We start from the raw sequence: 25,946 nt of genomic DNA, 5'->3' as shown, positions 1-25,946 counted from the left end.
CATCTGCTCGGCGCTCTCCAGGAGGCCGGCAGTGACCTTGGTGGGGACACCCAAGGAGACCCAGGCAGAGCTGGCACTCCCAGCCAGCCGCTCTCCCACGCCCTCCCGGCACCGTGCTGCCCCACCGGACGGCTCGTGCCGGCCCCGGTACCCATCCATCAGCGCAGCAGTCCCGGTAGCACGGGGCTGTCAGGCCGAGCCGAGGCCAGCGCTGCATCCCAGCTTCCCATTTCTCAGTCTGATTGCTCCTGTCGCTGCAGAGCCCAGCATTAAACACCTCATTTTCTACTCCCGTATTGAGTTGGAAAATACTATTAACATTTCATTAGAGCTTAAAGATCCCTCTCAGCCCGGCACGATGAGCTGGCCCACGGGTGGCATCGCTGCTGTGCCAGGCGGGCTGCACTGGCCCTGTCCCTCCGGGAAGAGGGGAACCAGGAGGGCAAGTCCCATGTGCCCCAGCTGCAGGACAGGATGGTGAGCCAGGGCAGAGGTGACATCAGCGCTGCACTCTGGCTTGGTGACCTGCTGGGCAAGGCCCACCCTCACAGCACGCTTGGCCAGGGACGGGACACAAAGCAGTGACAGAAAAGCAGTGTCCATTGAGGCACTCCTGAGTTGTGCTTCCAAACACCTCTCCCTCACCCATGGAAGCCTGGCCCAGCAGGACCAGCACTGGTCATTAAATATCGGCAAATTTGTTCTCCAACACTCTCCCAAACAGTGCTGAGCACCATTCCCAGCACACACCACATGGCACCAGCACCAGGACGGAGAGCACTGTGGGAAACAACCTCAGATACGGCCCAAGAGCTGGGCACTGCCCTCCACCACTCACCCCACCAGCAATGCCACAGCTGCCACCTGCCATGAGCCCAGGAATGTGTTCACTGAGCACCCACCACTGCTTTGGGACCCACCAAGCCCCTGGCACAGTCCCACAGAGCCACCATCCCCGGGCACTGCTGCTGCAGCTGCTGCAGATGTGGGGAGGGGAAAGGGGCTGGGGGCAGCCAGGCACACGGAGATGAGGAGGGGGCTGATTGCAGCCATTCCCAGCAGCTGGGAAGGGAAGGAAGGGTTAAATGAAGTCCAGAGAGGAGGAGAGGAGCCAGACGCCAGCCTGGCTACTGGAAACCACGATGGGCTGGCAGCGACCGGGACAGCTGTGGAGAGAAGCTGCTCAGGGCACCCACAGCACTCAGCCCTGCTCACCGCCAGCCCTGTCACCCTTGGGTGCAGCCTGGCCCTGCCACGTCCCCCACGGTGTCACGGCCCCAGCAGAGGGGCAGCAAGGTCCTCGTGCGGCAAACAGCGTGGGAGAGCCCTGCACGAGGGGCTGGCAAAGGGCTGCTTGGTGTCAAGCCAGGTGAATTTGGGACTGCTGAGAGAAAATCCAGGCCAGTGAGGGAGCTGGGAACGGAGCCGCCGGCCCGCAGCCCCGCTGCTCCTCGGTGGCAATGGCCAGCAGTCCCGGGTCCCCACAGCATTCCTGGCGGGCAGGGACCCCACGGCCAGCCCGGACACGGGGGCTGTGCTGGGGGCAGGGGAGGGTTTGCACGCACAGCTCAGCCCAGCCACAGAGGCAAGAAATGGAAAATAATGAGAAGTCACCCCAGGCTGAGCAATCGTGCCCCCCTGGAAGGAAACTTGGCACAAGCCAGCCTGTGCCCGCCTGCCAAGTCCTGCTGGGAGTGAGGCTTCACACGCGGGCTGGAAACCCCAAGAAGTTGATGAGGGACCCGCTGACACGTGGATGAATCGGGCAGCAGCCGGAGCTGCTCGGCCCTGACAGGAACCTGCCTGTCAGCAGAGCACGAAGCACGGCCCGTGCCTGGGACACGGCTGGGATGCACGAGCATCTCCCTTTGCTGACATCATCGGTGTGTCCCAGCCCGCCCCCTTGGCATTCTGCCCTTCCATCCCTGCCAAGGGGACCGGGGGAGCCATGGGAGCAGTGCCTGGCCATGGGATGGGGATCCACGGGCGCCCAGCACCTCTCTGGCCGAGCTGCCCCAGGATCTGGTCCCACAGCCCCTTCCTCCCACTCCAGATGTCCTGTCCAGCACCGATGGCTCCAGAGGCCAGCAGCACCTGATGGCTCCAGCATTCCAGTGAGCATCATCTGCTCCTCTCTGCCTGGCTTTCTCTGTCAGCAAGGAAGTTCTGCCCAGTGCTGAGTCCAGGGAGCAGCAGCAGGAGCCATCGGGGGTGGCTGCCTCCCAGGGAAGGCTCCTGCTTTCCCAGAGGGCCAGGGGGAACTGGGCAGCTCCGGCGGCTGTCGGCCACGTGTGCCCTGGGCATTGCACCACAATTGGATTTGCAGCTGCCCTGCCTTTTACTGCATGGAAATTGAATTGTAAAATGTCAAAGACATTTCCTAACTGCGCCATATTAGCCCGGTTTTATTAAATACTGTTATCAGAGCAGATTATTAATGCAATCAAATGCAGGCAAGAAAACCCAGAATTAACTAGCCACCGTGCAGGAGGACACACCGGAGGGCAGGAGGAAGGTGGTGAGGCCCTGCCCAAAGCCCATGTCCCCAAGTGATCTGGCTGTGCTTCCTGCTGTCCCTGAATCCTGGAGCACTGGGGAAGGAACAATCCCACTCACATCCCAGGATGGCTCCCCATGGGACAGCAGGACCCTGGGGGGTCTCACTGAGCTTTGAGGTCCCTCCCTAGGCAGGGCAGGACTTGCTCTCTGCACATGGCAGCAGGGCCAGGAGTGATGGGACAAGCTCTGAGATGCCAAAGGTGCTGCCAGTGACACGCAGGGCAGGATGCAGAGCCCTGCACAGGTGGCAGTGTGGGAATGGGGCTCTCCTGCCCAGAGCAGGGGCACCCCAAGAGCTGCCCAGGTCTCAGCACTGTGGGCAGTGGGGTCAGGCTGGGCTGGATTACCCCCACGTGGCAGGACACAGGGGGTGCAGGGCTCCATGTCCAGCTCCTGATCCCAGCCAGGCAGCATGGCTAACCCACCCCTGGCTGTCCCGGAGTGAGGCACCCAGGGCTCCAACAGCACACCAGGACACGAGTCCTGATGGCAACCTGGGCAACCAAGATGGCACTGGGGACCAGGAGTAGGGTGGGTAGCACAATCCCACAGGACAGCCCTGGGTTCCACCTTCACAGCCCATGCCATGCTGGATGCTCATCCTGGCGCCGCGGGGCCACGTGCTGGGACATCTCCTTGGCCACATGAAGCTGCCACGTGTGGAAGTGCTTCACAGAGCCCCCCAGCCCGGCACGGGGAGAAACTGGAGTGGAGGATCCAACCCTCGGCTGGAGGTCCCTCACTCAGCACCGGCAGCACCACACAGGAGCCATTTCCAACATGGATGAGCCATGGGCAGCACTGGCCTCACAGGGCAGGAGCCAGCTCGTCCCAACACTCCACGGCCAAGGATCCTCTGCACAGCACAGAACAGCTCATCTCCCACTGCCCGAAGGCCTGAGAGCCCAGGACAGGGATGGCACAGTGGGCACGGGTGCTCCTGGGGACATCCCACTGTCCCATCCCATCCCACGGCGCTGGAGCCAAGGGGAAAACGCCAAGTCACTACATTTCTTCGAGGTAGCACCAGGAAGGAGGGGACAGGGAGGGAAACAGTTTGCTGCCAAATCCCTGCATCTGATTTGCGCAACTTTCAGACAACCTCATCAATTATGGATGCCCGGGAAGCAGGCGCGGTGCGCTGCGGCCGGCCCGGGGCCCGAACCCGCACTCACACCAACCCGGGCCCCATGTCGCCATGGCAACCCGCGCTAATTCACGCAAGGATTTTTAAAATCTCATTTATTAAACCCCACATGAATAGGATATTATCCAGATAACAGAGCTAAGTTACAAATCTTCCTGGTGCCGTGCAGCGCGGGGAGCGCCGCAGGCATGCGTGGGACCGGAACTTGGAGGGGACGTGGGGACACCACGGCGTGGGGACAGTGCTGCTCGGTGCTCCCCCGCTCCGTGCACTGCTCCAGCCCCACTGCCATGGCCAGAGGTGTCTGTGCACCCCAGGTTGGGAGCACTGCTGCACACATGGCACCCACTGCTGCGGGGGAGAGGCAGGTCAGGTGGGGAAATGACCACCGAGGAGTCCAGCACTGGCACCAGGGGGTCCAGCAGAGCTGGACATGGGAGCCCAGCAAGGGAATGGGGTGAGCACCCAGGCCTACAGCAGGAATCTCCCCAACACCAGGCTCAGCCCCACTGAGTTGTCCCTAACCTGTGATCCTGGCACAAGAGCACTGCTGGCCACTGTGGCCATCCTGCCTGCTATCTGGGGGCTCAGCAGGGCACTGGGGAGGACAGGGATGCAGGAGAAGGTGGTGGCACTCAGGCACCTCTGGCCGTTGCCACAGCAACACCAGCTGCGTGCCCAGGCCAGCAGGGACTGGAGAGGGGTGCATGGGGACACTGCTGGGCACAGGCCAGGTGTTGTCCCCATACCCACAGGCTGCCCCGAGAGGCCACAGCAGCAGTAGCACCTGGAGTGGGTTGGGATGAAGTGGGCTCTGAGTTGGAGGTTCTCCTTGCCCTGCACAGTCCCTCAGCAGTGACAACAGCAATGGCACTGGGGACATGGGGGACACCACAACAGCCCTGCATGGCACGAGGAAACACGTGCTGGCCCCATGTGGCACCGTGGACATGGTGGATGCCACACCAGAGCAGGGACATGGGGGATGCCACACCAATTCTGCTCAGCACCAGGACATGGGACACCACGCTGGCCCTACATGGCCAGAAACAGCCCTGCATGACCAGGGCCAGGGAACACCTCCGCGGTCCTGCACAGCTCCAGGGCAAGGGGGGAGCCTGCATTAGGGGAGTGCTGGCCCTGGACAGAGGGACAGTGGGGACAGCAATGAAGGGACTGTGTGTCCAGCGACCCGGTGTCACATGAGTGCTCCCCGTGGTCACTGTCCATACCCAGGACGGTCCTCAGCCCCCCAGTTTTTCCCCACACACCAGGCCTGAAACCTGCGGCTGCATCAGCACCATGAATTATTCAGTCCCGGGCGGAACGCCTCGACGGAGCAGTTACATCCTACAGCGAGTAGATACTCATGGAGCTACACACACGTACAGCCGGAGACACACACGCACAGCCACACGCACGCCCCCGCAGCCTCACACCTGGCCACGCACCCGCGGCGCACACGCGGAGCCGTGCACAGCCAGCCGCAGGGATGCACCGGGAGATACCCGCGGAGCGACATCCAAACACCCCCACAGCGAGAAACACCAACAGCCCAGCCAAACACAGATGCCAGGGTACACACCGCCACGCAAACACCCCACGCACCCAAACACAGCCGCACACGCACCCGCGGCAGCGCGGACACACGCAGAGGTGTGCGGGCAGCGAGCCCCGGCGCTCACCCGGGCCAGGCACACTCGCTGCACGCACACGCAGATGCGCCCGGCGCTGCCCGGCCGCAGACCCTGCCCAAACCCCCGGGGGCACCGGGCCCGGCTCCCGGCGGGTCGGGAGTTGCTCCCGGGTGCAGGGCAGGGGCAGCCCGGCCGGAGCCCGATCGAGTCGGGAGTGCCCCGGGACCGGCGGGGCGACCCTTTGCAGCGCTCCGCACCCGCGCAGCGCCCGGGGATGCTCCGAGCCCCGCCGGGACGCTCAGACCCGCTCCGGGCAGCTCCCCCTCAGCCCCTCCCGGGACGCTGCCGGGGGTCTCCAGCACGTCTACGGTCCCCGCCCGCCTGCGACGAGCCGCAGGCAGGGAAGGGCCAGGGATGCTCCTGGGCGGGCAGGGCGGCATCGCGGCCGGGCCCCGGGAACAGCGCCGGGATGCGGCCCCGAGCCGCCGCGCCCGCTGCTGCGACGCCGGTGCCCATGTGTGCCCCCCCTCCGTGTCCCCCCGCACCGCCGCCCCCGGCCCGGCCCCGCCGCCGCCGCACTCACTGGCTTTGCCGGGCTTGGGCCTCTGCAGCAGCTTCTGCACGGCCGCGATGTCCTCCGCCTTCACCGCCTGCACCAGCTCCTGGTCCTTGCCCATGGCTGCGCCGCGCCGGGGCTGCCGGCTGCGGGCTCACGGCCCGAGCATCCTCCGCGGCGCGGCGCGGCGCGGCGAGGGGCGGGGGGCGGCGGGGGGCGGCTCGGCGCGGCTCGGCACGGCTCGGCTCGGCACGGTGCAGCCCCCCCGCCCAGCCCGCCCGCTCCGGAGGCGGGGGCGGGGGCGGCGGCGGCGGCGGGCGCCCGGGGCGGGGCGCGGCGGGGCGGGGGGGCCGCACCGGGAGAGCGGGGGGCAGCGCGGGAGAGGAGGAAGAGGAGGAGGAGGACGAGCAGGAGGAGGAGAAGGAGGAGAGGGCGGGGGCCGCCCGGTGCTGCGGGCGGAGCGCGGGGATCCCCCTCCCCGGTGCCGGGCCCGGGGGACGCCCCGGTGGGAGCCGCCGCCGCCGCGCAGCCGTGGCGTGTAACGAGCTGGCGGGTCTCAGCGGCCGGGGGGCACGGGGGCAACACGGCTGCTCGGGGCCTCTTCCTTCTCGGGGAAGATCCCGGGGGGTCCAGCGCACCCTCTCCCGGGGCACCCCGTGCTCCCCAGCCCTGCTCCGCCGTGCCCTTTGCCCGTCCCCGTCCCGCCTGGCCATCGCAGCAGCCTGCGGTGCCGATAACGGGAATCGGGCAGGAGCAGCCTTTCCATTTCTGTAAATAAAGCGCTCATTACAGCGTCATTTTCCACTTCTGTTGACACAATGGCCGGTGACATCCGTCCCTTTCACTCTTAAGGCTGAAATGACCGAGACATTACAGTTGCGGAGGGTTCCCGGCTGTGCCGAGGGCTGAGGAGGCTCTGGAACCCGACGGGAAATGGGGCCAGTGATGGACGAGGCGTTAACGTCCCCAGGTGCCATCAGGGCATCACTCGCACGAAATCAGCCCCAGTTTCTGCCCTCCCTGACAATCTCCTAGATAAAAGCCTCGTGGAGTCCCGGCTCCAGCAAACCGGCCTTGGGGCACGTGGGGCCAGAAGGCTGATAGCCAACTGGCCACCAAAACGCTGGGCACTGAGGGGTGCAGTCACAGGTGGGTGCAGTGCATGAGGACAGGAATCTTTAGCTCCCGCGGCAGAGGGAAAGATGGAGGAGGGAACAGGAGGGAGCCAAGCTGTCCCCTGATGTCCCCTGCCCGCCCCGCGCTGGCCCGTGCCCCCCGAGCTGCAGCCCAAGGGTCCCCGCACAGACCCCAGCTCCCTCCCAGCTCCCATCTCCGGGCTGACCCCCCCTCAGCGATGGCGGGGTCCGTCTCCTCTCCCCACCCCTACTTTCCAATCCAGGACATTTGGGTTGCCAGCACGGAACGCCGTCTAATCTGCCCTCTAATCCCGCAGCCGGGCGGCTGCACGGGGCCCTGAGCCGCGGCCGGGCTCCCGGGGCTGGGGGCTGGGGCTGGGGCTCGCCCGGGGGCCCAGGCGGGTCAGGGGCTTCCTTCACATCTGCCACCACCTGATAACAAACGCAGCTCCTCAACAAAGGTCCCTTTGTGCCCCACGGCTCCCTCCTGCCGGGCCCCCACACCCCGTCACCCAGCACAGGCAAGGGACGGGGCAGCTCCTGCGCCGATGGCCTCGCCGGGCACCCGGGTCACTTCTGTGACCAGGGCACGACACGGGGCAGCAGGGCCACTGTGTGGGGCCGGTGGGGTTCACCAGCGCTGCCCCTCCTCCCCGCCTGAGCCAGGCTTTGCAGGAGGAGCTCCAGCCCGGCGTTCCTGCGGCTCCCTCGGGCTCTTGCCAAGTCGGGTTGGTCTTTGCAGAGCAGAAGAATGTGCAGTGAAATGTCCCCGTTCCTGCCCTGCACACGCCGAGTGAAACCAGCGCCCGGAACGGGCAGAGCCTCGGGCACGGGGGGTTTGGGATGGGCACTGCGGGGAGCAGGCACGTGGAAACCCAACTGTGGGAACTGGAGGCACCAGCCGCGGCAGGAGGGCTCATCCCACGCAGAGATCCCCACGCGTCCCCCCAGCACAGCTGCCTTTCCGATTGGAAAGGAGCACAGCAGAGGCCTCTGCCTGGACTCAGGAGGCAGGAGGGGTCTGGGAGCACACGGGGCCTGGATGCTGGAATAACAGAGAAGAAGGAAGGGATGAAGGCAGAGTTTGGAGGCTGAAGAAGCCATCAGCATGCTCCCACTCTTACCAGCAACCGGGATTAAGAGAGACTGAAAGCAGACACGGGGCTGGGGAGTGGGTGCTGGTGAGAGCCTGGCAGGGTCCCTGCACCAAGCTGGATCCCATCCAGGGAGGGCACAGCCACCCTCGAGGCCAGCACGAGGCGCACTGGTGTCCCCATGAGCTCTGTCACACTCTGCCCTGTAGCTGCCAACCCCTCCAGCTCCACCACAGCCCGAGCAGGGGCCCAGGAGGTGTCACAGGACAGATTCCAGCCCTCCACGTCAGCCCAAGCTCACTCTCCCTGCTCTGTGGGGCAGAGCTGTGGCCCCCCCAGCACCCAGCAGCTTCTACGAAAATACTTTATTGTGGAGGGGGATGTGCAGGGGCTCTGTACAGTGCAAACAGACGGCAGCAGCGCCGTCACCAGCGAACAGACACGCGACGGTGGCCCCCAAAGCCCAGCCAGGGGAGCAGCAGCAGCTGGGGGGCTGCAGCCCCTACGTGGCCTTGGGGCGGCCGTTGAGGCGGATGATGGCCCGGTAGTCCCGCACCAGGTCCCGCAGCTGGTCCAGGTAGGGGTTGACGTTCTCCTCCATCCACTCCTCCACTGTGTCAGGGAAGTAGATCCTCTCCAGCTGGGCACGCAGGTCACGGACAAAGCTCTCCCAGTCCTCATGGAGCCTGGAGAGGGGAGGGCAGGGATCCAGCTCCCTCCTGCGAGGGACCCCAGGGCCGAGCCTGGGACCCTCCCAGCCCCATGCAGACTCCTCCCAGCCCCCAGCACCACATACTTCAGGACCTTGCTGCCAAAGCTCTCCATGTTTCGGGGATTCCCAAACTGGTGTTTCCGGTGGTAGGGGCTGAACCAGCCCTTGATGGCACTGGAGAGGCACCAAGGGGTTGGGGGCACAGGGGCCACCACGGATGGGGAGCTGCACATCAGGCAGGTCCCCTCCCGTGGAAAAACTTGGCCAGAGCCACCGATGCCACTGCCTCTTGCTGTCTGTTACCTCTCCTCCTCCAGGGCCTTGAGGATGCTCTCCTTCAGGTGGCCGTTAACCTGCTCTACCATGTGGTAGATCTCCACACCAGGGAACGCTCCCCTGCCCTCACTGGGGAGCGAGAGAGAAAGGTGAGGGCCCAGCACGTGTGGTGTGCCGTGCTGGGTGAACCCCAGCAACCTGGTGTATCTGGGAGCAGGGCATTTGGGTGACCAAGCCCCTGCTTCCCTGCAGTGCATCCCTCCTGAAGCAAATGCCACAACCACGTGCCACGCACCAGGTGCTCTGCTCCAGCTGCACGCTCTCCAAGCCCAGCACATCCAGGACTTTCCTCTTTGCCTCCTCTGTGAAGCCCCCTGGGAAGGGACAGAAGAGCTAGGGCCACCTCCCCATCAAGCTTGTCCCAGTTTCACTGCACCCCCAAAACTGGGGGAGGTGAAACTCTTCCTCCTCTGCCTCCCACGTCCCCCCAGCACCCTGCCCAGCAGGATGGGGTCTGGCAGGCAGTGGGAGGTGGGGGTGAGCCCGGCCATGCCAGCAGGGCCGAGGGGCTCACCGTTCACCAGGGTCTGCAGGCAGATGGCCAGCGAGGGGATGCTGACAGGCAGCAGCTCACAGAGCACCGAGTAGTGATCATACCTGTGGGGTGGGGACAGCTGTCACCTCTGCACTGTGCCAGCACGGCTGTGGGGGCACCGGGAGGGCAGAGGGTCCCACCAGCCCTTACCTCTGCCAGCCGGTGAGCACGATGCCCTGCAGGCGCAGCGGGGCCAGCCGTGGCACGGCCTGCATCACCTTCAGCCAGCTCAGGTGGTTTTTCAGGTGGTAGCTCAGGGGGGTCCAGGCCTGCGCTGGCCCCGTGGTGCCCTTGAAGGCGCTGGCAAACCAAACCGCCTCGAAGCCGCTCTCCACGTACTTGGTGAGGAACGGCACTGCAGCGGGACAGGCGCGAGCCACCAGTGCCACTGTCCCCGGGGGGCTGTGGGGGGCTCGGGGGGGATCCCCCCACCATCCCCAGGAGCCTGGCACGTCACCTTACCGATCTGCTCGGCCTCGAAGTCGGGTGCGTAGAACCACACCACGGGCGAGACGTGCTTCGCTATCCCGGACTCTGCAGGAGAGCAGAGAGGGGACATTGGTGCCAGCAGCAGGAGGGAGCTCAGGCTTGTCACACTTCCCCAAAACCCACATTCCCACAGGGCAAGGCATGAGCTCCTTCCGGCAATGGGTGGACAAGAGTGGGTGCTGCTGAGGAGCCTGGCCCAGGTGCCACCACTGCTGTCCCTGTCCCCTCACCCCGCAGGGCTCCCACGCTGATCTTCCTCAGCATGTCGTCCCACATGAGCACCCGCAGCCCCCAGTACTGTGCCGTGAGGAAGCCCAGAACCTCCTTGATGTGCTTCAGGAACATGGTCCCCACATCGCCCTTGTTGTGGCTCATCCAGTTCTTGGAGTCCATCCCCTCCCCAAGATGGAAAACCTGGACTTGGGGAAAGGGAGATGCTCAGCAGCCCTGGGAGCACCCTGGTGCCTGGGGTGAGGGTTGGGGTCCCTGCACAGCCCCTGCCCACCTCATCGGCGCCGATGTGGATCCAGGTGGAGCGCCGGTGCTTCTCGATCACCTGGGACAGGATGCTCTTGAGCAGGGCCAGGGTTTCAGGGATGTGGGGGTTGAAGCTGTTGGGGAAGCGCTCCACCTCCCGCAGGTGCTGGTACTTCTCATGCTTGAGGATGAACTGCGGGGAGGAGCCATCAGGGGGGCTTCCAGGGGGAACCCCTGTGATTTGGGATGGGGAGTGGGACTGGGACCCTCTACCTCCACATGGCCAAAGGTCTGCACCAGGGGAACCACCTCCAGCTTGTGTTGCTCTGCCAGCTGCTGGATCCGCTCGATGTCCTCCTCACTGGGGGCAGGGACAGGCTCAGCAGGGGATGCCAGGGTGGAGGGCAGAGCGTGGGGCACTTCCCCCTCCTCCCCCTCCGCTGGCACCCTGCCCACATGGCCCTGGCTGCCCCACACAAGCGTGCATTTTACTGAGGGGCACAAATATTGACCAGTCAGGGCAGGAAGCTGGTCTGCCCAGCAGCACAGCCTGGCACTCTGACCATGGTTATTGAGGGCACAGGGCCAGGTGGGTCACACCCAGCCCCTGGCACACTGGGACCTGCCGAGGCCACAAGCCCCATGGCCAGCTCGGCACACAGCCCTGTGTGAGCCCTGCTCACCTGTAGGCATATGGGGACCTGAGGATTTCCAGCTCCCCCTTGAAGGGGAACATGTCCTCGTACTCGATGAGGACGCCGTTGGCTCCCAGCTGGGACAGGAGGGGGAACACCTGTGGGGTGGGCAGGGTGGGTTCAGCAGTGGGGATGGCACAGTCCAGGCATCAGCAGGGACAGCCACCAGGCCGAGCCCCGTCTGTGCATCTCTCCCTGACCTTCTCCCTGCCCCTGGGCATCCTCACCTGCTCCAGGTAGGAAAGTCTGGGCGCAGCTCCCTTGAGGTCCAGGTGGACCAACCTCATCTCGGTGGCACTGACATCCCTGGGGACCTGCTGCTTTTGCCTCAGGGCTGTTATCTTTGCTGCAGGGACCTCCAGAACCTGGCTCTGGGGGATGATGTCCTGGACGATGTCACCTGTGTCCCCCCAGAACCCGCTGTCCTTGCTGACGGGCTTGTGCAGCTCCAGGGTAAAGCTGCAGGGAATGGAGCAGGGATGGGGGTGTCCATGGGGTTATGGGGGCACCAGCTGTCCCCCAGCACCAGGCATCCACACGGGCTCAGCCCAGGGGTTCCCACAGACCCCGAACCCCCTGGGGTCCTGCTGTCACCTCACCTGTCACGGAAGAGGAACTTGATGCCAGCCAAGGCGACAAGGAGCAGCACAACGAGGCGCAGCAGGTTCAGCCGGTGGCTCCTCTGGAAGGCCATCTCTGGGGTCTCTGGGGACACACACGGGCGTCCAGCAACTCTCGGCCAGCAGCAGCCAGAGGGACCCCAAGCACAGGTGAGCCCACACAGCCCCACGTACCGTGCCCTGCGCCCCTGCCCAGGGCAGCGCCAGACCCAGAGAAAGGAGACATGGTGGCAACCCCTCTGGCCAGGCTGGTCCCCATGGGGACGTGTCTAGCAGTGCCCCGTGTCCCTCCTACCTCGTGTGCCCCAGCGCGGGGCCAGCGGCCAGCTCCGCCTCTCCCTCTGCCCGCAGCGGTGAGGCCAGCGCAGGAGCAAACAGGGCGGTGGCTTCAGGGCAAGTGCCCAGCGGGGATGTCCTCCGACTGCCGGGTCACCCCCGAGCCAGGGGCCGTGTCACAGGGCGGCTGGATCGGGTGGCATCCCGGGGTGGGCACGGTGATGCCCTGCGGGTAGAAGAAGAGGTGATTGGGAGCCACCCAGGCACATGCCAGCGCTGGGCCGCTCCGGGGATGGCACCGGCGCAGCCACGGGCACTGGCGGGTGAGGGTGGCAGCCCGGACCCCCTTGGCACCCGCAGGGACCATGCGAGAGGCAGCACGGATCCTCCTGGGCGCCACACGCCAGGCATCCCTTCTGCCCTTTCTTGCTCCTGTTTCTCGGTGCGTTCGGTGAGGCAGGGACAGGGCAGCCCTGCTGGGGAGCTGCCACCCAAACACACCCCAGCTCAGGCTTCAATTCAGCGCCGGCAGATTTGGGAAGTGAAAAGCAGATTTTGGCAGCTGCGGGTGCCCAAGCGGCTCGGCTGATGGCGAGGGTTTTGTTTGTGCTGCCGGAGCGGTGGCCCCGGGCCGCCTCGCAATGAGTCCTTTTCCAGACAGAGCCCAAATCCCTCCCGACACGCTCCTCCGCCCTCTGCCAGGGGTGCAGCGCCCGGGACACCCCCGGAGAGCAGGACGTGCTGTCCCCAGAGCACGAGGCCCCAACAAGGCCACCTCACAGGGCAGGACAGCGATGTGCAGGGGCGAGCTGGAGCATCCCTGCTCCGTCCCCATCGCCCTGTGCCCGCGGGTACCCAGTCCCTCGGTGCCCATGTGCAGCAGGAGGGGCAGGGGCCGCTTTTTGGGGAGCAGGCTGTTTCCCGCGCTCTCTTTCCTGCATGGACAAGGTACCTCGTGGCACTGCACCCCCTGTGCTGCCGGGGACAAACGTGTTGCCCAGTCCCTGCCATACCCAGCCCGGGATGCTCCTGGCAGCTCCAGCACAGCCCAGCAGGGATGTGCCAGGCTGGCGATGGCTGCCAGCCCAGGGGTCACTGCTGGGTGCACAGGAAGGCACAGAGGGGACACAGGAGGGGGGTCAGTGGCCCCTGGGCACGCGGCATGGGGAGCCCAGCACCTAGGAAGGCCATAAATATGCCAAGTGCTAATGGCGCTGTCATGGGAACACAGCGCCTGATCGGAACAGGGATAAATATTTAGACAGACGCTGTCAGCTCGCCAGGGTTCAGTGTTTTTAATGTACGTTATCTTATTTAAATAGAGCAGGTTCCCAGGGCTGGAGCTCCCTGGCACAGCCAGGGCAGGTGGGATGGGTGCTGGCCGGAGCGGGGTCAGCACCGAGGGGTGCAGGGGGCAGCCAGGGTGCCTCATCCCTGTGCCACCGGGAGATCCCTTGGCAGCGAGGGCTCAGCTGATGGCTGGATGCTGCCCCTCTGACCCGGCATCTCGCCGCGAGCACCCGCTACATTTATTAACGTCACATCTTCGGCTGCCAGCGCTGTGGGCACGGCGCTGGCACAGGACCCGAGAGGCTCGGAAGAGCCCGCGGCTCCTCACAACCGGCCTCTCACCGGCAGCGGGGTGAGGAGGGGTTGGACCCTCGGCGCCCTCTCTGCATCCACGCTGCCCATGGGGGTTTTGCTGCCATGCTCCTGAATCCAGCCCAGCTCCCCACTTACCTTCCTGAGCCCCGAGGAGAGGAGGATGGAAACAAACCCAAACCTGAGCCTGGAGGTGGCAGGGCCGTGGGGAGGATGGAGTGTCCCCAGGGTGGCAGGTGCCACTGCGTTCCACGGACTGGCAGTAAGGGTTTCGGGTGCCACCCGGCTCTGCTCCGGTGCTCCCCACCACCTCCATGCCAAACCCTCTCTCCCTCAGCCCACAGGACCGTGCAGCCATGGGAAGAGCGATGCTGTTCCTTGTACACAAGTGCACACTCACACTCACGTGCTTCCAGAGCATTCCATGGCCAGCCTGGCTGAGGCCGTTCCGTGCTCCCAGCCTGTGCCAGCACACAGGATGAGCTGCCCCTTGCCAGAGGCCACTGTGCAGCAGCCTCACAGCTGGGGACTCCTGCGTGGGGAGGCTGCAGAGCCCCCGTGGGGTTTACAGCCCCACAGCAGCAGGAGGGAGCTGTTCCCCATCCCTGGGCAGATCTGGTCCCTGTCCCATCCCATTCCCTCCCAGGACGCTGGGGCACACACGGAGCAGCCTCTGGGCACAGGGGACCCGTTCCCCACCCCACTCCTCCCTCTGTGCTGCGGGGCACCACCCACACCCCGCAAACATGGCACACCCCACAACGCCCCATACCAGGGACACCCCTTGGGCATTCCCGCGCCCCACGGCACCCTCCAGGCTCTGCTCGGCGCCCCGGCACAGCTGCATCCTCCGCGGGCATCTCTGCATCCTCCCAGGCATCCCTGCATCCTCCCCGAGCATCCCTGCGGCACCGGGGCCCTGCATCCCTCCAGCATCCCTGCATCCTCCCCGAGCATCCCTGCGGCACCGGGGCCCTGCATCCCTCCAGCATCCCCGCATCCTCCCCGAGCATCCCTGCGGCACCGGGGCCCTGCATCCCTCCAGCATCCCTGCATCCTCCCCGAGCATCCCTGCGGCACCGGAGCCCTGCACCCCTCCGAGCATCCCCGCATCCTCCCAGCTCCGGTCCCCACCGAGCCGCCGGGCATCCCTGCATGCCGCCGGCATCCCCCCGGCCCAGAGCATCCCCCGCTCGCCCGGCCCTTACCGGCAGGTGCGGGGCGGCCGCGGGCACCGCCGGGAGCGGGAGCGGGCGCGGGCGCGGGCACGGACGCGGGCACGGCCGCAGCAGCCGCCGCTCTTAAAGGGCCCGGTGCCTGCCGGTGCGGCAAGTGGGGAGAGATGCACCGGGCGCCGCCACCCGCCGCGCACAGCGGGGACCGTGCCCAGCGCCACGGTGCGACACCCGCACGGGGGGGAACACCGGCACAGCGCCCACCCTGCCCCGGGCGGCACCGGCACACGGGGTGGCCCTGGGGCGGCGCCGCGGTGCCCGGTGCGTGCCCGGTGTCCTTTCCCGATGCCCGTTCGGGCGCTGTGTGTGCCCAGTGCCCGCCCCCGCCCAGCGATGCCCAGTGTGCCTGGTGCCCGGTGTGTGTCCCATGTCCTGTGTCTCACGTCCAATATCCCGTGCCCAGTGTGTGCCCAGCGTGTGTCCCCTGTCCAGTGTCCCGTGTCCCGTGCCTGGTGTGTGCATGGAGTGTGTCCCATGCTTTGTGTCACACGTCCCATGTTTCCTGTCTCATACTTGGCGCTCGGTGTGTATCCTGTGCCCAGCGCATATCCCGTGTGCCATGTCCGATGTCGCGTGTCCCATACCCCATACATCACATCCCATATCCCATATCCCATATCCCATATCCCATATCCCATATCCCATATCCCACACCCCATATCCCATATCCCATATCCCATATCCCATATCCCATATCCCATATCCCATATCCCATATCCCGTATTCCACACCCCATATCCCACACCCCATATCCCATATCCCATGTCCCATGTCCCATGTCCCATATCCCATATCCCATATCCCATATCCCATATCCCGTATTCCACACCCCATATCCCACACCCCATATCCCATATCCCATGTCCCATATCCCATATCCCATATCCCATACCCCATATCCCACACCCCATATCCCATATCCCATATCCCATATCCCATATCCCATATCCCATATCCCACACCCCATATCCCATATCCCATATCCCATATCCCATATCCCATATCCCACACCCCACACCCCACACCCCATGTCCCAAATCGCGCATCCGGTTTTCAGCACTGCGCCCCCTGGCGGTACCGCTGCGAACGCCCTCTCCCCCACCCCGTTTGCAGTGGTCTCGCCTCTCCCTCCCCCCGCGCCGCGCCCATGGTACGTCCCTCCGCATGCGCACTCCCGCCGGACGCGGCCCGGGGCGGTGGCGGCGGGCCAGGAGAGCGCTGTGCGCACGCGCAGAGCTGGGAGCCGTGAGGGGATCGGGAGCGGGACCGGGGGGAGCGGGGTGAGAGAGAGCCGCGGGCCGGGCCGGGCCGAGACCCCGCGGGGGCAGGGACACCCCGGGCTGAGAGACACCCCACAGGCTTTAGGGACTCCTCCGAGCGCGGGCGGGGCGCGGCGGCTCCGGGAGCGGCGGCAGCATGAACGCGGCGCAGGGCACGGTGGGCAGCGACCCGGTCATCCTGGCCACGGCCGGCTACGACCACACGGTGCGCTTCTGGCAGGCGCACAGCGGCATCTGCACCCGCACGGTGCAGCACCAGGACTCCGTATCCTTCCTGCCCCGGCAGCTCGGGGCTTGTCCCGCGGTCGGCCCCCGGGTGGGCCCGGCTGGTGCTCCGTACCGACCTTAACGGCGCCCGCAGCAGGTGAACGCGCTGGAGATCACGCCGGACCGGAGCATGATCGCAGCCGCAGGTGAGCGCTGCTGTCCCGCCGGGCGCGCCGGGAGCCGGGCCGGTGCTCAGCCGCTGCGCGCTGCTTGCAGGGTACCAGCACATCCGCATGTACGACCTCAACTCCAACAACCCCAACCCCGTCATCAACTACGACGGCGTGAGCAAGAACATCACCTCGGTGGGCTTCCATGAGGACGGGCGCTGGATGTACACGGGCGGGGAGGACTGCATGGCCCGCATCTGGGATCTCAGGTGGGCACGGCGGGTTCCCTCCCTCCGGCAGCACCCCCGGGCTGTGGGGCTGAGCTCACAGCCATGAACACTCCTCCCTCGCTGTCTGTCACAGGTCCCGGAACCTGCAGTGCCAGCGCATTTTCCAGGTGAACGCTCCCATCAACTGTGTGTGCCTGCACCCCAACCAGGTGAGGAAACTGCCTCCTCTGGGCTTTCCCTGCCTAGAGAGTCCTGTGAAAGGGACCTTAAAGCTCATCCACGTGCCATGGGCAGGGACACCTTCCACTATCCCAGGCTGCTCCAAGCCCTGTCCAGCCTGGCCTTGGACACTGCCAGGGATCCAGAGGCAGCCACAGCTTCTCTGGGTAACCTGTGGCTCCTCTGGGTAAACGTGAGGGGTTGCAGAGGTGTGTCCCAGCACAAGATGGGATACAACAGAAGATGGCCTGGGGGCTTCACACGCTGTGTGTGTGCTAATAGCCTGGTGGCTGTTGCAAAGGGACAGCACAGGGGCTGTGCTGGGCTCATCACATGGGAAGGAACATGCTGTTGGAGCTGCTGTGCCCCTGAACATCACTGGAGATGTGATGGGAGTGGAGCTGGAAGTGTGGGGTGAGCTGGGAAGCTTGAGGGTGACAACATTGCCAAGAAAAAGCATCCCTGGGCCTTTGGCCACAATTCCCTTCAGGCTGGCTTTGGCTGAGGTTCACCAGTGGGTTCAGCAGCTGTAGCTGAGCAGAGGGAGAGTGGATGCTCTTGAAGGGAGGCTGAAGTGAGCAGCAGGAGGGAAATCAATAGGGATCAATCACTGCTAATGGTCTGGCTGGACTGGGCTGGGCTTGCAGGACTGTGGTTTTGCCTGCAGACAGGGCAGTGCAAACCTGTAAAACGCTGAGTAATGGAAATGTTCCCTTGCATTTCATTTCACAAAGGCTTAATTTTGCAAATCTGGGATTTCAGACTAAATTTGAGATCAGACTTTACCCAAATGCTCTTGTAGTGTCAGTGCTGTGACAATGTGTTATAGAAAATAAATATTGCTGCACATAGGTGTTAGATGAGAATTTATCCCTGACCAAGATGCTGCTGAGGTGCAGAGTGTTGGTTTGTGAGCAGAAGGTGGTTAATTAGTCCAAAGGTGGCAGCATTTGTTCGGATAGTTCCGTGGCTCTGCAATTCCCTCTGCAGAAATGCTGATCCAATTATCCAGAGATTCCTCACTGCCTAGGTAAAGCCATGAAAGCTTCAGACTCAGCATTTACACCTGCTGAGAGGGGGCTGAGGATTGAGGAGCCCAGAAGAGGCTTTTGTGTAGTCAGATAAATATACTGAGTGGTGGTTGTCTCCTCAGAGCCAGCCTCTGCTCCCAGGGACAGGATTAGCTGGGCCTGATGACCTGATCTCCTCTAGGGATTCTGCTAAAATTATGGACAGCGCAGGGCTGTCGATAAAGCCCTGGTTTGAGTGGAGACATGCCAGCATTGTCTTCTGCTCTGAGCACGGGATCAGAGCCAGGACTCCTGCCCTTGGCTCTTGTCCTTCCCCTGAGAAGGGGGGAGAGAGAAAAACCCACTTCAGGTTGTGTTTTTCAGGTGTCTCTGCACCCTTGAGTGCTTCAGTTGTTCAGTGGCCAAGCTGCCCCTTAATGCTGCCTCTCAGACGTGCTGAAAACCACTTGGCTACTGTGGATGTCGTTTGGAGCTGTGGCTGTGCCAAACGGAATTGGGGCACCTGCTGTTTGCTCCGGGGTTCAGAAAATCAGCAAACACTTCTGGGGAGGGAAACACCCTTTTGCAGAATGTCACAGGAGTCAGTACTCGGCTGGGACAGCCAGGGTGTGGAACAGCCCTGAGCTGGGGACAGAGGAGGCAGGACAGGACCCTGCTGCTCAACCCCAGAGCAGGGTGGTGCTGCAGGGGCACGATGTGGGCATCAGCTCCAGGCTGCTGCTCACAGGAGAGACGTGGCTGCTGTGTCCCTGCAGGCAGAGCTGATCGTGGGTGACCAGAGCGGTGCCATCCACATCTGGGACCTGAAGACTGACCACAACGAGCAGCTCATCCCCGAGCCCGAGGTGTCGGTCAATTCGGTGCACATCGACCCTGATGCCAGTTACATGGCGGCTGTGAACAGCTCGGTGAGCTCTGCTGGGGTGTGCTGGGATGGGGAACTGTTGGGATCCACCAGCCCAACACAGATCCTGCTGTGTATCCACAGGGAAACTGCTACGTGTGGAACCTGACGGGTGGCATCGGCGAGGAGGTGACGCAGCTGATCCCCAAGACCAAGATCCCAGCGCACAACCGCTACGCCCTGCAGTGCAAGTTCAGCCCTGACTCCACGTGGGTGTTTAGCCCCTCACCTCCCTCCCAGGGCAAACGTGGGCCTTTCCAGGCTGGCAGGGGCCAGCTGTGCCTCCAGCTGTGGTTGCTGCTGGCTCCACACTGCAGGTCCCCAGGGAGGAGTGGGACAGGAGGCAGGGGATGTGCCACCACAGGGTCACTGTCAGTGGTGTCCTACTCGTGCTCCCTGAGCTCAGCGAGGTTTGCAGCCCTGAGCTGTTCTACAGCTGGGATCCAACTGCCACCAAGTGTGAGCTCCTTCGTGGAGTCTGTTCAGCTGGATTCTCCTCAATCAGACAGTGCAGGTGTAAGGAGATCTGATTGCAATGGGGGCAGGTCTCCAGGCTTTCACTGGCTCTGGCCCAGGCCCATGGTGATAAGAGCCCCTCAGGGGGACAGTGACTAATGAGGTTGCCCTCACATGTCTCCTTCTTGCAGGCTCTTGGCCACCTGTTCTGCAGATCAGACATGCAAGATCTGGAGGACTTCAAACTTCTCCCTGATGACAGAGCTGAGCATTAAGAGCAACAACCCTGGGGAGACATCCCGGGGCTGGATGTGGGACTGTGCCTTCTCTGGGGACTCCCAGTACATCGTCACAGGTGAGGCACTGCCTGGACTGTGCCAGGGCCCTGCAGCAGCCAGGCCTGACCAGTTCTGGCTGGGACATTGCCAGGCCTGGGGCACAGGGGATGTAGGTGGGAGCACCCAGCCCCAGAGCCCCAACACATTCTGCTGACTGGAACATTTTGTCTGTGCTGTTTAAACCGGAGAGAAGATCTCCAGCTCTGCTGTTCATCTCACAGTTCACAGCATGTTAGTCCTTTAAACGGACCTGTGGTAATTTCCACAGTCACTGCTCTCCAAAATAGTTCAACCCCACATAAAAGAGAAAGGCACTGAGCTGCTCTGCCTTGCTGGTCATCACCAGCCCTAAGGATGGCTGAATGAAGCAAGAGGAAAGTAATTCTTGCAATAATAGTAGAAACGAAATTTGAAAGATAATGCCATTTATCCCACTGCTCTTTTCACTCTCTGTTCCAGCCTCCTCTGATAACCTGGCCAGACTGTGGTGTGTGGAGACAGGAGAGATCAAGAGGGAATACAGTGGCCACCAGAAAGCCGTGGTCTGCCTGGCCTTCAATGACAGTGTGTTGGGATAACAGCCACGTGTGGCAAGGACAGGACCTCTGCTTGTTTCCCCTTGCCTTGCCAGACCTCTCCAGAGCCTGGGACACGCACTGTACCTATCCCCTCCCTCATGGAGAGGGCTGGGGCTCTGACAGGAGCAGCTGCAGCTGCCTGGGGTGAGACCAGGCTGCAGCTCCAGGCAGGACATTGCTGAAGTGTGTGGCCTCTGAGGGAGGGAGTGGGAGAGGCAGGCACAATCCCACTGCAGGGACACGGGTACAGTTCAGCTGGAGAAAGCCCTGGGACATCTGCTGGTGACAGCTTCGGATGTTTTTGTACCCCAAAGTGGGAAAAAAATAAAAGTCGGCCTTTCCAAGTGATGGGAGAGGCTGAGCAAAGAGGAGAAGCAGCTCTTGTCTCAGTTTGCAATCCCTTTATTTGAAATGTTTCACAGAGTGACTTGGAGAGCTGCTCTCCTAAAGCCAACCACACCCAAATATAACAACCACCTTGTGCTGAACAGGGCCTGGAGCCCCAGAACTCCAGCTACCCCTGGGATTCCTCTAGGCCTGGGGCTCCTAATTCCTATGGACTCTGCACATCCCTGGAGCAGAGCTGCAGGGTGGCTGTGCTGACAGTGCTGAGCAGAGGCCTCTTGTTTCTCTAAACTCTCCTGACCTGCAGCATGGAATCAGCAGGAAGCTCTGGGGATGCTGGAGGTGTTCCCTTCCTTGTGGAAGTCAGAGGCTTTTCAGGAATCCAGTTCAAGTATGAGGGCAGAGAGGGTGGCTGTGGCTGCAGCACTTACTCAGGCAGGTAATAGAAGCAGATGGAGACACAGATGTTGCTGGGGAAGCAAATGTCGATGCACAGGTAGATGAGGCGCTGCCTTCCCGGCCCTGCCAATGAGCAAGGACAGAGCAGTGAGAGCAATGCTTTGGTCCTGCAGCTGTGAGTCCCCAGGGATGCTTTGGTCCTGCAGCTGTGAGTCCCCAGGGATGCTTTGGTCCTGCAGCTACAGGAGTCCCTGGGGAGCCAAGCAAAGGGAGAGCCTCAGGGGATGACCTTTCTTACTAAAGCTGGAGTGAGACACAGCAGGCTGACAGCTCAGCAGGCTGCTTTGGCTGAGGATGAAGGTGACAGGGATTAACCAGTGGTGTCTCGGGACAGCTCTGTGTGCTGGCTGTGCTGTGCTGCTGGGGCAGGGGCTCAGTGCCATCCCAGTGCCACAGCAGGTGGGTACAGGGGGTGGCCAGCGCTCAGGGATGGCGAACAATGGTCTGATTTTGCACTAGAGGTCACCTGGGCCTTGGCAGCCTGTCCTGGGATGCATCAGCTGTTGTGTGGCAAAGCCTGATCCTCTTAGAGGTGCTGGAAAAGCTCTTGCTTCCCCTGCCAAGAGGAGTGTCCCACTTACCCTGCCCTCTCCGCACCCAGAAGATGGATGTCTGCTCACACAGGGTCTGCACAGCCTCCCCCAGGCCCCTGGGCTCCACCTGCTCCCCTGCCATGATTCCCAGGAACTCCCGGTAGAACTTGGTCTGGTTGTTGGGGTGTACCAGCTGCTCGGCCTGAAAGAAACATCCCCGTTATTTCCTCCCGAGGCACTTTGTCCCTCCAGCCCCACAGCCCTGCTCTGGCACCCCAGGAGTGCTCTGAACCCCTGGCAGGTTTCTCCTGCCAGCTGCCCTGTCCCAGGGTGAGCCTGCCAGCTCTTGTCTGTCTGTGGGCTGCTGGCAGCCCTGGCACCATCAAATTTTACTTCCATTCAGGAGCCTCAGGGCTGGGCAGGTGCTTTCTTCTCCTTGCATCCCCTTTGGGAGCCTGAGTTCCTACTTCCCTCTGGGAGTAAGGTGACCAAGGAGCCCCCAGGAGCCCCTGAGGAAATGGAGAGCAGATGGCAGGGCACAAAAAAATGGGGCTTTGTGTCTTCTGGAAATGGAATCTGCCCCTGCCCGGGCATCCACACTGAGGGTCTGTATACATTATTTCCTCCAACTTTCTTCCCTGTGAGTTAGCAACAAACCCTCTTTGTTTTTCCTTCCCCAGATTTTTCAGCAGGTAACAGAATCCAGAGTGGGTCCTGCGGGAGCCCTGCTCTTCACCTCCATGGGACACATGCCCCTGCCCCAGCCTGCAGCTCGGCTGCTTCTCACAGGAATCAGGGTATACAGAGCTGGCTCAGAGCACTGAATCCGTCAGAACAGGGGCTGGGAGAGCCCTGCTCTGGATCCTTGGGGGTGGAGTCACCCCTGCAAACCCACACAGGGAAGAATGTTTAGCGACTCTGTGCAAAGCTCAATCCATCCCCCAGCCCCAGATGTCCCAGATGTCCCAGGAACAGCTGCTCACGCTGTGCTCAGAGGTGTTGAGAGCTGTCTGCAGGGTCTGCAGGTCCCAGGGGTCCATCCTCCTCAGGTAGCAGGTTTGCTGCTCCAGAGGCTTGTAGCACACGTAGCCCTGCCAGACAGAGGTGCCCCTTGCAGCAGGCAGCACAGGCACCACCCCAGCCCAGCAGCCCCTAAAACCAACATTCTCCTTTCCCCTGCTCTGGGCTTCCCGACTAAAGATGCAGAGAAGGGCAGCAAACAGGAGCTGATATTTTTCCTGGTCTCTCCCCCCAGCTCCCAGCACAGCCCCTCTGATCCCCTGGGAGCTGAGGAGGCAGGGCTGCCCCAGCACTCACGTTCCTGCTGTCGTACAGCACCACGGCGCTCAGGTTGCTCTGCGAGGTGATGTAGTAGGTGACGGTGCTCCTGGCCTTGTCCACCACGGCTGTCTGGTTCCTCAGCGGGTCCTGCTGGCCCTGGAGTGTCACTCTGAGGAGCTGGGAGCCAGCCTGGGCACGAGGAGTGGGAGGGCAGCAGCCACCATCAGCTGCTCAGTGCTTGTGTGCAGCATCTCCCACCAACACCCCCAGCTGGGCCCTGGGCTGCCCTGTTCCCTGTCTGAGTGATTTAGTGAGAGAAGGAGGCTCTGACCCACAGAAATGATCATCCATGACTGCATCATCAGGGCTGGGAGAGGCACCAGGTGCTGGAGGAAAGGGCCAGGGCACTCCCTGCCTGCCTGCACCTCCCTGCATTGTCCAGCCCAACCCAGCCCAGATCTCAGCCCACTCATCCCTCCTGGGAAGTGCTTCCCACACAACTCAGGGCTGCAGGCAGATGGAGGCTTCCTGCCTGGATGGGGATCCCTTACCTGGGCAGAGCTGGGGGAGAAGCTGAGAACCCCCACGACAGTGATGCCAACAACTGCAAAAAACAAGGTTATGGACAAGATGATCCAGAAGGTCCTGGAGGGAGCTGGGAAGTGTGCTGTGGGCCTCCTGTCCTGGGAGCCAGGGCAAAAGAACAGGAACAGCAGTTAAAATTGACCCTTCTGCCAATTCTTCTTCATCAAACATGTTTCCAGCTCATGACACAAATCCTTGTGCAAACAAGTTGGAGTGCAGAGCTGCCAAACCATTGCAGCACCTGGAATAATGGAGCCTCTATCCCACAGCACGGAATTACAGATCCAGGATCCTGTTAACCAGCACTGCCACAGCCAGGGAAGCTGCAAAACCCCCAGGGCAGGCTGGAGCAGCAGCTTTCCAGACACAAGGGAACAACAAATTAAATTATTTTGGTTTACAGCGGAGATCCCCAGTGGAACCATCAGCGTTGGAATCATATCCCGAGTGGAGTGATCCTGCTTCTGTTCCCCTCCCTGTGCTGGGCTGTGTTGGATTTTCTTGCTAAGTTGTTCTTCATGAGACCAAGGAAAAGAGCTTGGCAGTGCTGTGACATTTCTATTGGCTCTATTAATTTACTTTAATTCTTATATTGAAGCAATTAAATTTAACTTCATGGCACGTAATGGGATTTTTACAAAGCAGAAAATGTGCTTTCAATAATCTCAAACACAGGCCACATTTAAAAAATAACCTGTTTCTCAGTCCTTTGAAAGACAGAGGAATTCAATCCATGCCCAGGATTCCATCTGCTCCAGCTGCACGAGGATGGGCTCATCCAGCCTTGGGACAGTTACAGATCTTTACAGGAAACAGGGAACTTCCAGATTATTCCCCCAGAAAAGCAGCGAGTTAGAACTGCATGGATCTGAAATCCTATCAATTCCTACAGAGCAGAGCCCCAGCCCTGCAGTAACAGGCAGGTTTTCAATAGCCAATGGAATTCTCTCTGGTGGGAAAGGTGCAAATAGAGAAATCCAGCAGCTCCCAGCATTCAGTAGGTCACAGCTCACACCCACCCCGAGCAGCACTGGGAAGCCAGTGCCCCTTGTCCTGTCACACCCTTGTCCTAAGTCAAGTCCCAGAGGAAGGACAGAGCCAGCCTTTGCCCAGGAGCTGCAGGGACAGGGAATACTCACTGCAGGGACAGGGAATACCCACTGCAGGGACAAGGGAATACTCACTGCAGGGGCAGCACGGCTGGCGTTCTCCCCTCCCTCCATCCTCCAGTTCAGACGACGACCTGGCTGCTGCCGCTCTGCCTCCTGCCCACGCACAGACTGGGCATGGTCCCGGCTCCAGGCACACCTGGGAAACCTCAACTTGTGTCCATGGCACATAAATACCTGTCCCTCGCAGCCCAAGGGCTCCACGGGAGGGGAAACTTGAGGCCGGAGTGGGAGCTGAGCGCTGCTGTCAGTGCCCAGTGCAGCTCTTCCTGCTCACCCCCGGGAGGGGCAGGAGCCACAGTCAGGGCCTTTGTGTGCCCTCGGGGCTGGCAGGGCCAAGCACGGGCCCAGGTGAGGCTCATTGAGAGATCAAATGACCAGAGGACAGTGGCAGCCTGCCCTTGTGGCAGTGGCAATTCCCATCTTTCAACAGGAACTCTGTGCTGCCGGAGCTCCATGGGCTGGAGCCAAGTGTTGATCCTGCTGTCCTGAGCCTGGGCTGCACAGACATACCTGTGTCACCCTTGGAGGAAAAGGGAAAGGAAAAGGGGATCTGCCACAAAGTCACCTGTGTTCCTTCCTGAGAAACTCCCGGTGGGAACAGCGTTCCCAGATCGCCAGATCCTGAGCAGTCCAGGAGCACCCAAAATGCTTAAGACCTGCCAGCCAGACACAACCCAGTTGTGGAGGCAAGGAAAAGCTCAGAATTCCTTTATGCGATGCCTATCCAGGGAAAATGCAGGTTTTGGACATTTTCCTATCAAACACAGCCTATGGTTGATCAAACTGGGAGAAGGGAGCCCACAATAAAGTTGGAGAGGGACTTTGGACAAGGGCATGGCCAGGACAAAGGGGAATGGCTTCCCACTGTCAAAGGTTTAGATTAGATGCTGGAAAGAAACTCTTCCCTGTGAGGGTGGGGAGGCACAGGCACAGAGAAAAGCTGTGGCTGCCCCTGGGTCCCTGGAAGTCTCCAAGGCCAGGCTGGATGGTCTCAGAGCAGCCTGGGACAGTGGAAGGTGTCCCTGCCTGCGGCAGGGGGTGGCACTGGATGA

The 25,946-nt window shown here is 62.2% G+C and overlaps 4 protein-coding genes across 8 annotated transcripts in view; 1 reads left to right on the top strand and 3 right to left on the bottom strand.

The window, feature by feature from the left end:
• Positions 1-6,122, bottom strand: part of CASKIN1 (CASK interacting protein 1) — a 29,485-nt gene extending 23,363 nt beyond the window's left edge. The window contains exon 1 of one of the 2 annotated variants that reach the window (XM_085074309.1): positions 5,927-6,122. In XM_085074309.1, coding sequence (XP_084930435.1) covers positions 5,927-6,020 — 94 coding nt within the window. In that variant the 5' untranslated portion in view covers positions 6,021-6,122. The remainder of the gene's footprint in view (positions 1-5,926) is intronic. The other variant, XM_085074310.1, reaches the window with a different exon arrangement.
• Positions 6,123-8,479: 2,357 nt separating this feature from the next.
• On the bottom strand, positions 8,480-15,170 carry LOC146430555 (hexosaminidase D-like). 3 transcript variants are annotated; one of them, XM_085074308.1, is made up of 14 exons: positions 15,080-15,170; positions 11,973-12,495; positions 11,601-11,832; positions 11,362-11,471; positions 10,952-11,039; positions 10,707-10,871; positions 10,432-10,615; positions 10,175-10,246; positions 9,863-10,067; positions 9,692-9,774; positions 9,413-9,491; positions 9,145-9,246; positions 8,926-9,015; positions 8,480-8,815 (listed from the first exon to the last, which is right to left on the bottom strand). In XM_085074308.1, the coding sequence occupies exons 2-14, from the start codon at positions 12,065-12,067 to the stop codon at positions 8,632-8,634; spliced, it is 1,689 nt and encodes a 562-aa protein (XP_084930434.1). In that variant the 5' UTR covers positions 12,068-12,495; positions 15,080-15,170; the 3' UTR covers positions 8,480-8,631. The 3 variants fall into 3 exon arrangements, with proteins under 3 accessions (XP_084930434.1, XP_084930433.1, XP_084930432.1); XM_085074307.1 differs by lacking the exon at positions 15,080-15,170 and having other exon boundaries at positions 11,973-12,078; positions 12,289-14,815; XM_085074306.1 differs by lacking the exon at positions 15,080-15,170 and having other exon boundaries at positions 11,973-14,815.
• A 1,185-nt stretch (positions 15,171-16,355) lies between these two features.
• MLST8 (MTOR associated protein MLST8) lies at positions 16,356-20,896 on the top strand. Its single transcript, XM_085074303.1, has 8 exons — positions 16,356-16,651; positions 16,748-16,799; positions 16,870-17,032; positions 17,127-17,202; positions 18,999-19,151; positions 19,232-19,356; positions 19,795-19,958; positions 20,401-20,896. The coding sequence occupies exons 1-8, from the start codon at positions 16,523-16,525 to the stop codon at positions 20,517-20,519; spliced, it is 981 nt and encodes a 326-aa protein (XP_084930429.1). The 5' UTR covers positions 16,356-16,522; the 3' UTR covers positions 20,520-20,896.
• Positions 20,897-20,900: 4 nt separating this feature from the next.
• On the bottom strand, positions 20,901-25,945 carry BRICD5 (BRICHOS domain containing 5). 2 transcript variants are annotated; one of them, XM_085074305.1, is made up of 6 exons: positions 24,907-25,945; positions 23,689-23,820; positions 23,174-23,326; positions 22,840-22,947; positions 21,905-22,058; positions 20,901-21,386 (listed from the first exon to the last, which is right to left on the bottom strand). In XM_085074305.1, exons 1-6 carry the CDS (start codon positions 25,060-25,062, stop codon positions 21,292-21,294), a joined length of 798 nt encoding a protein of 265 aa, XP_084930431.1. In that variant the 5' UTR covers positions 25,063-25,945; the 3' UTR covers positions 20,901-21,291. The 2 variants fall into 2 exon arrangements, with proteins under 2 accessions (XP_084930431.1, XP_084930430.1); XM_085074304.1 differs by lacking the exon at positions 20,901-21,386 and having other exon boundaries at positions 21,422-22,058.
• Position 25,946: the final 1 nt, after the last annotated feature.

Source organism: Lichenostomus cassidix, chromosome 14 (assembly GCF_008360975.1).
Source record: "Lichenostomus cassidix isolate B80296 chromosome 14, HeHo_3.0, whole genome shotgun sequence".
Taxonomy (NCBI): domain Eukaryota; kingdom Metazoa; phylum Chordata; class Aves; order Passeriformes; family Meliphagidae; genus Lichenostomus; species Lichenostomus cassidix.
Note: the sequence above shows the minus strand (reverse complement) of the source record. Positions and strands in the feature narration are given on the sequence as shown.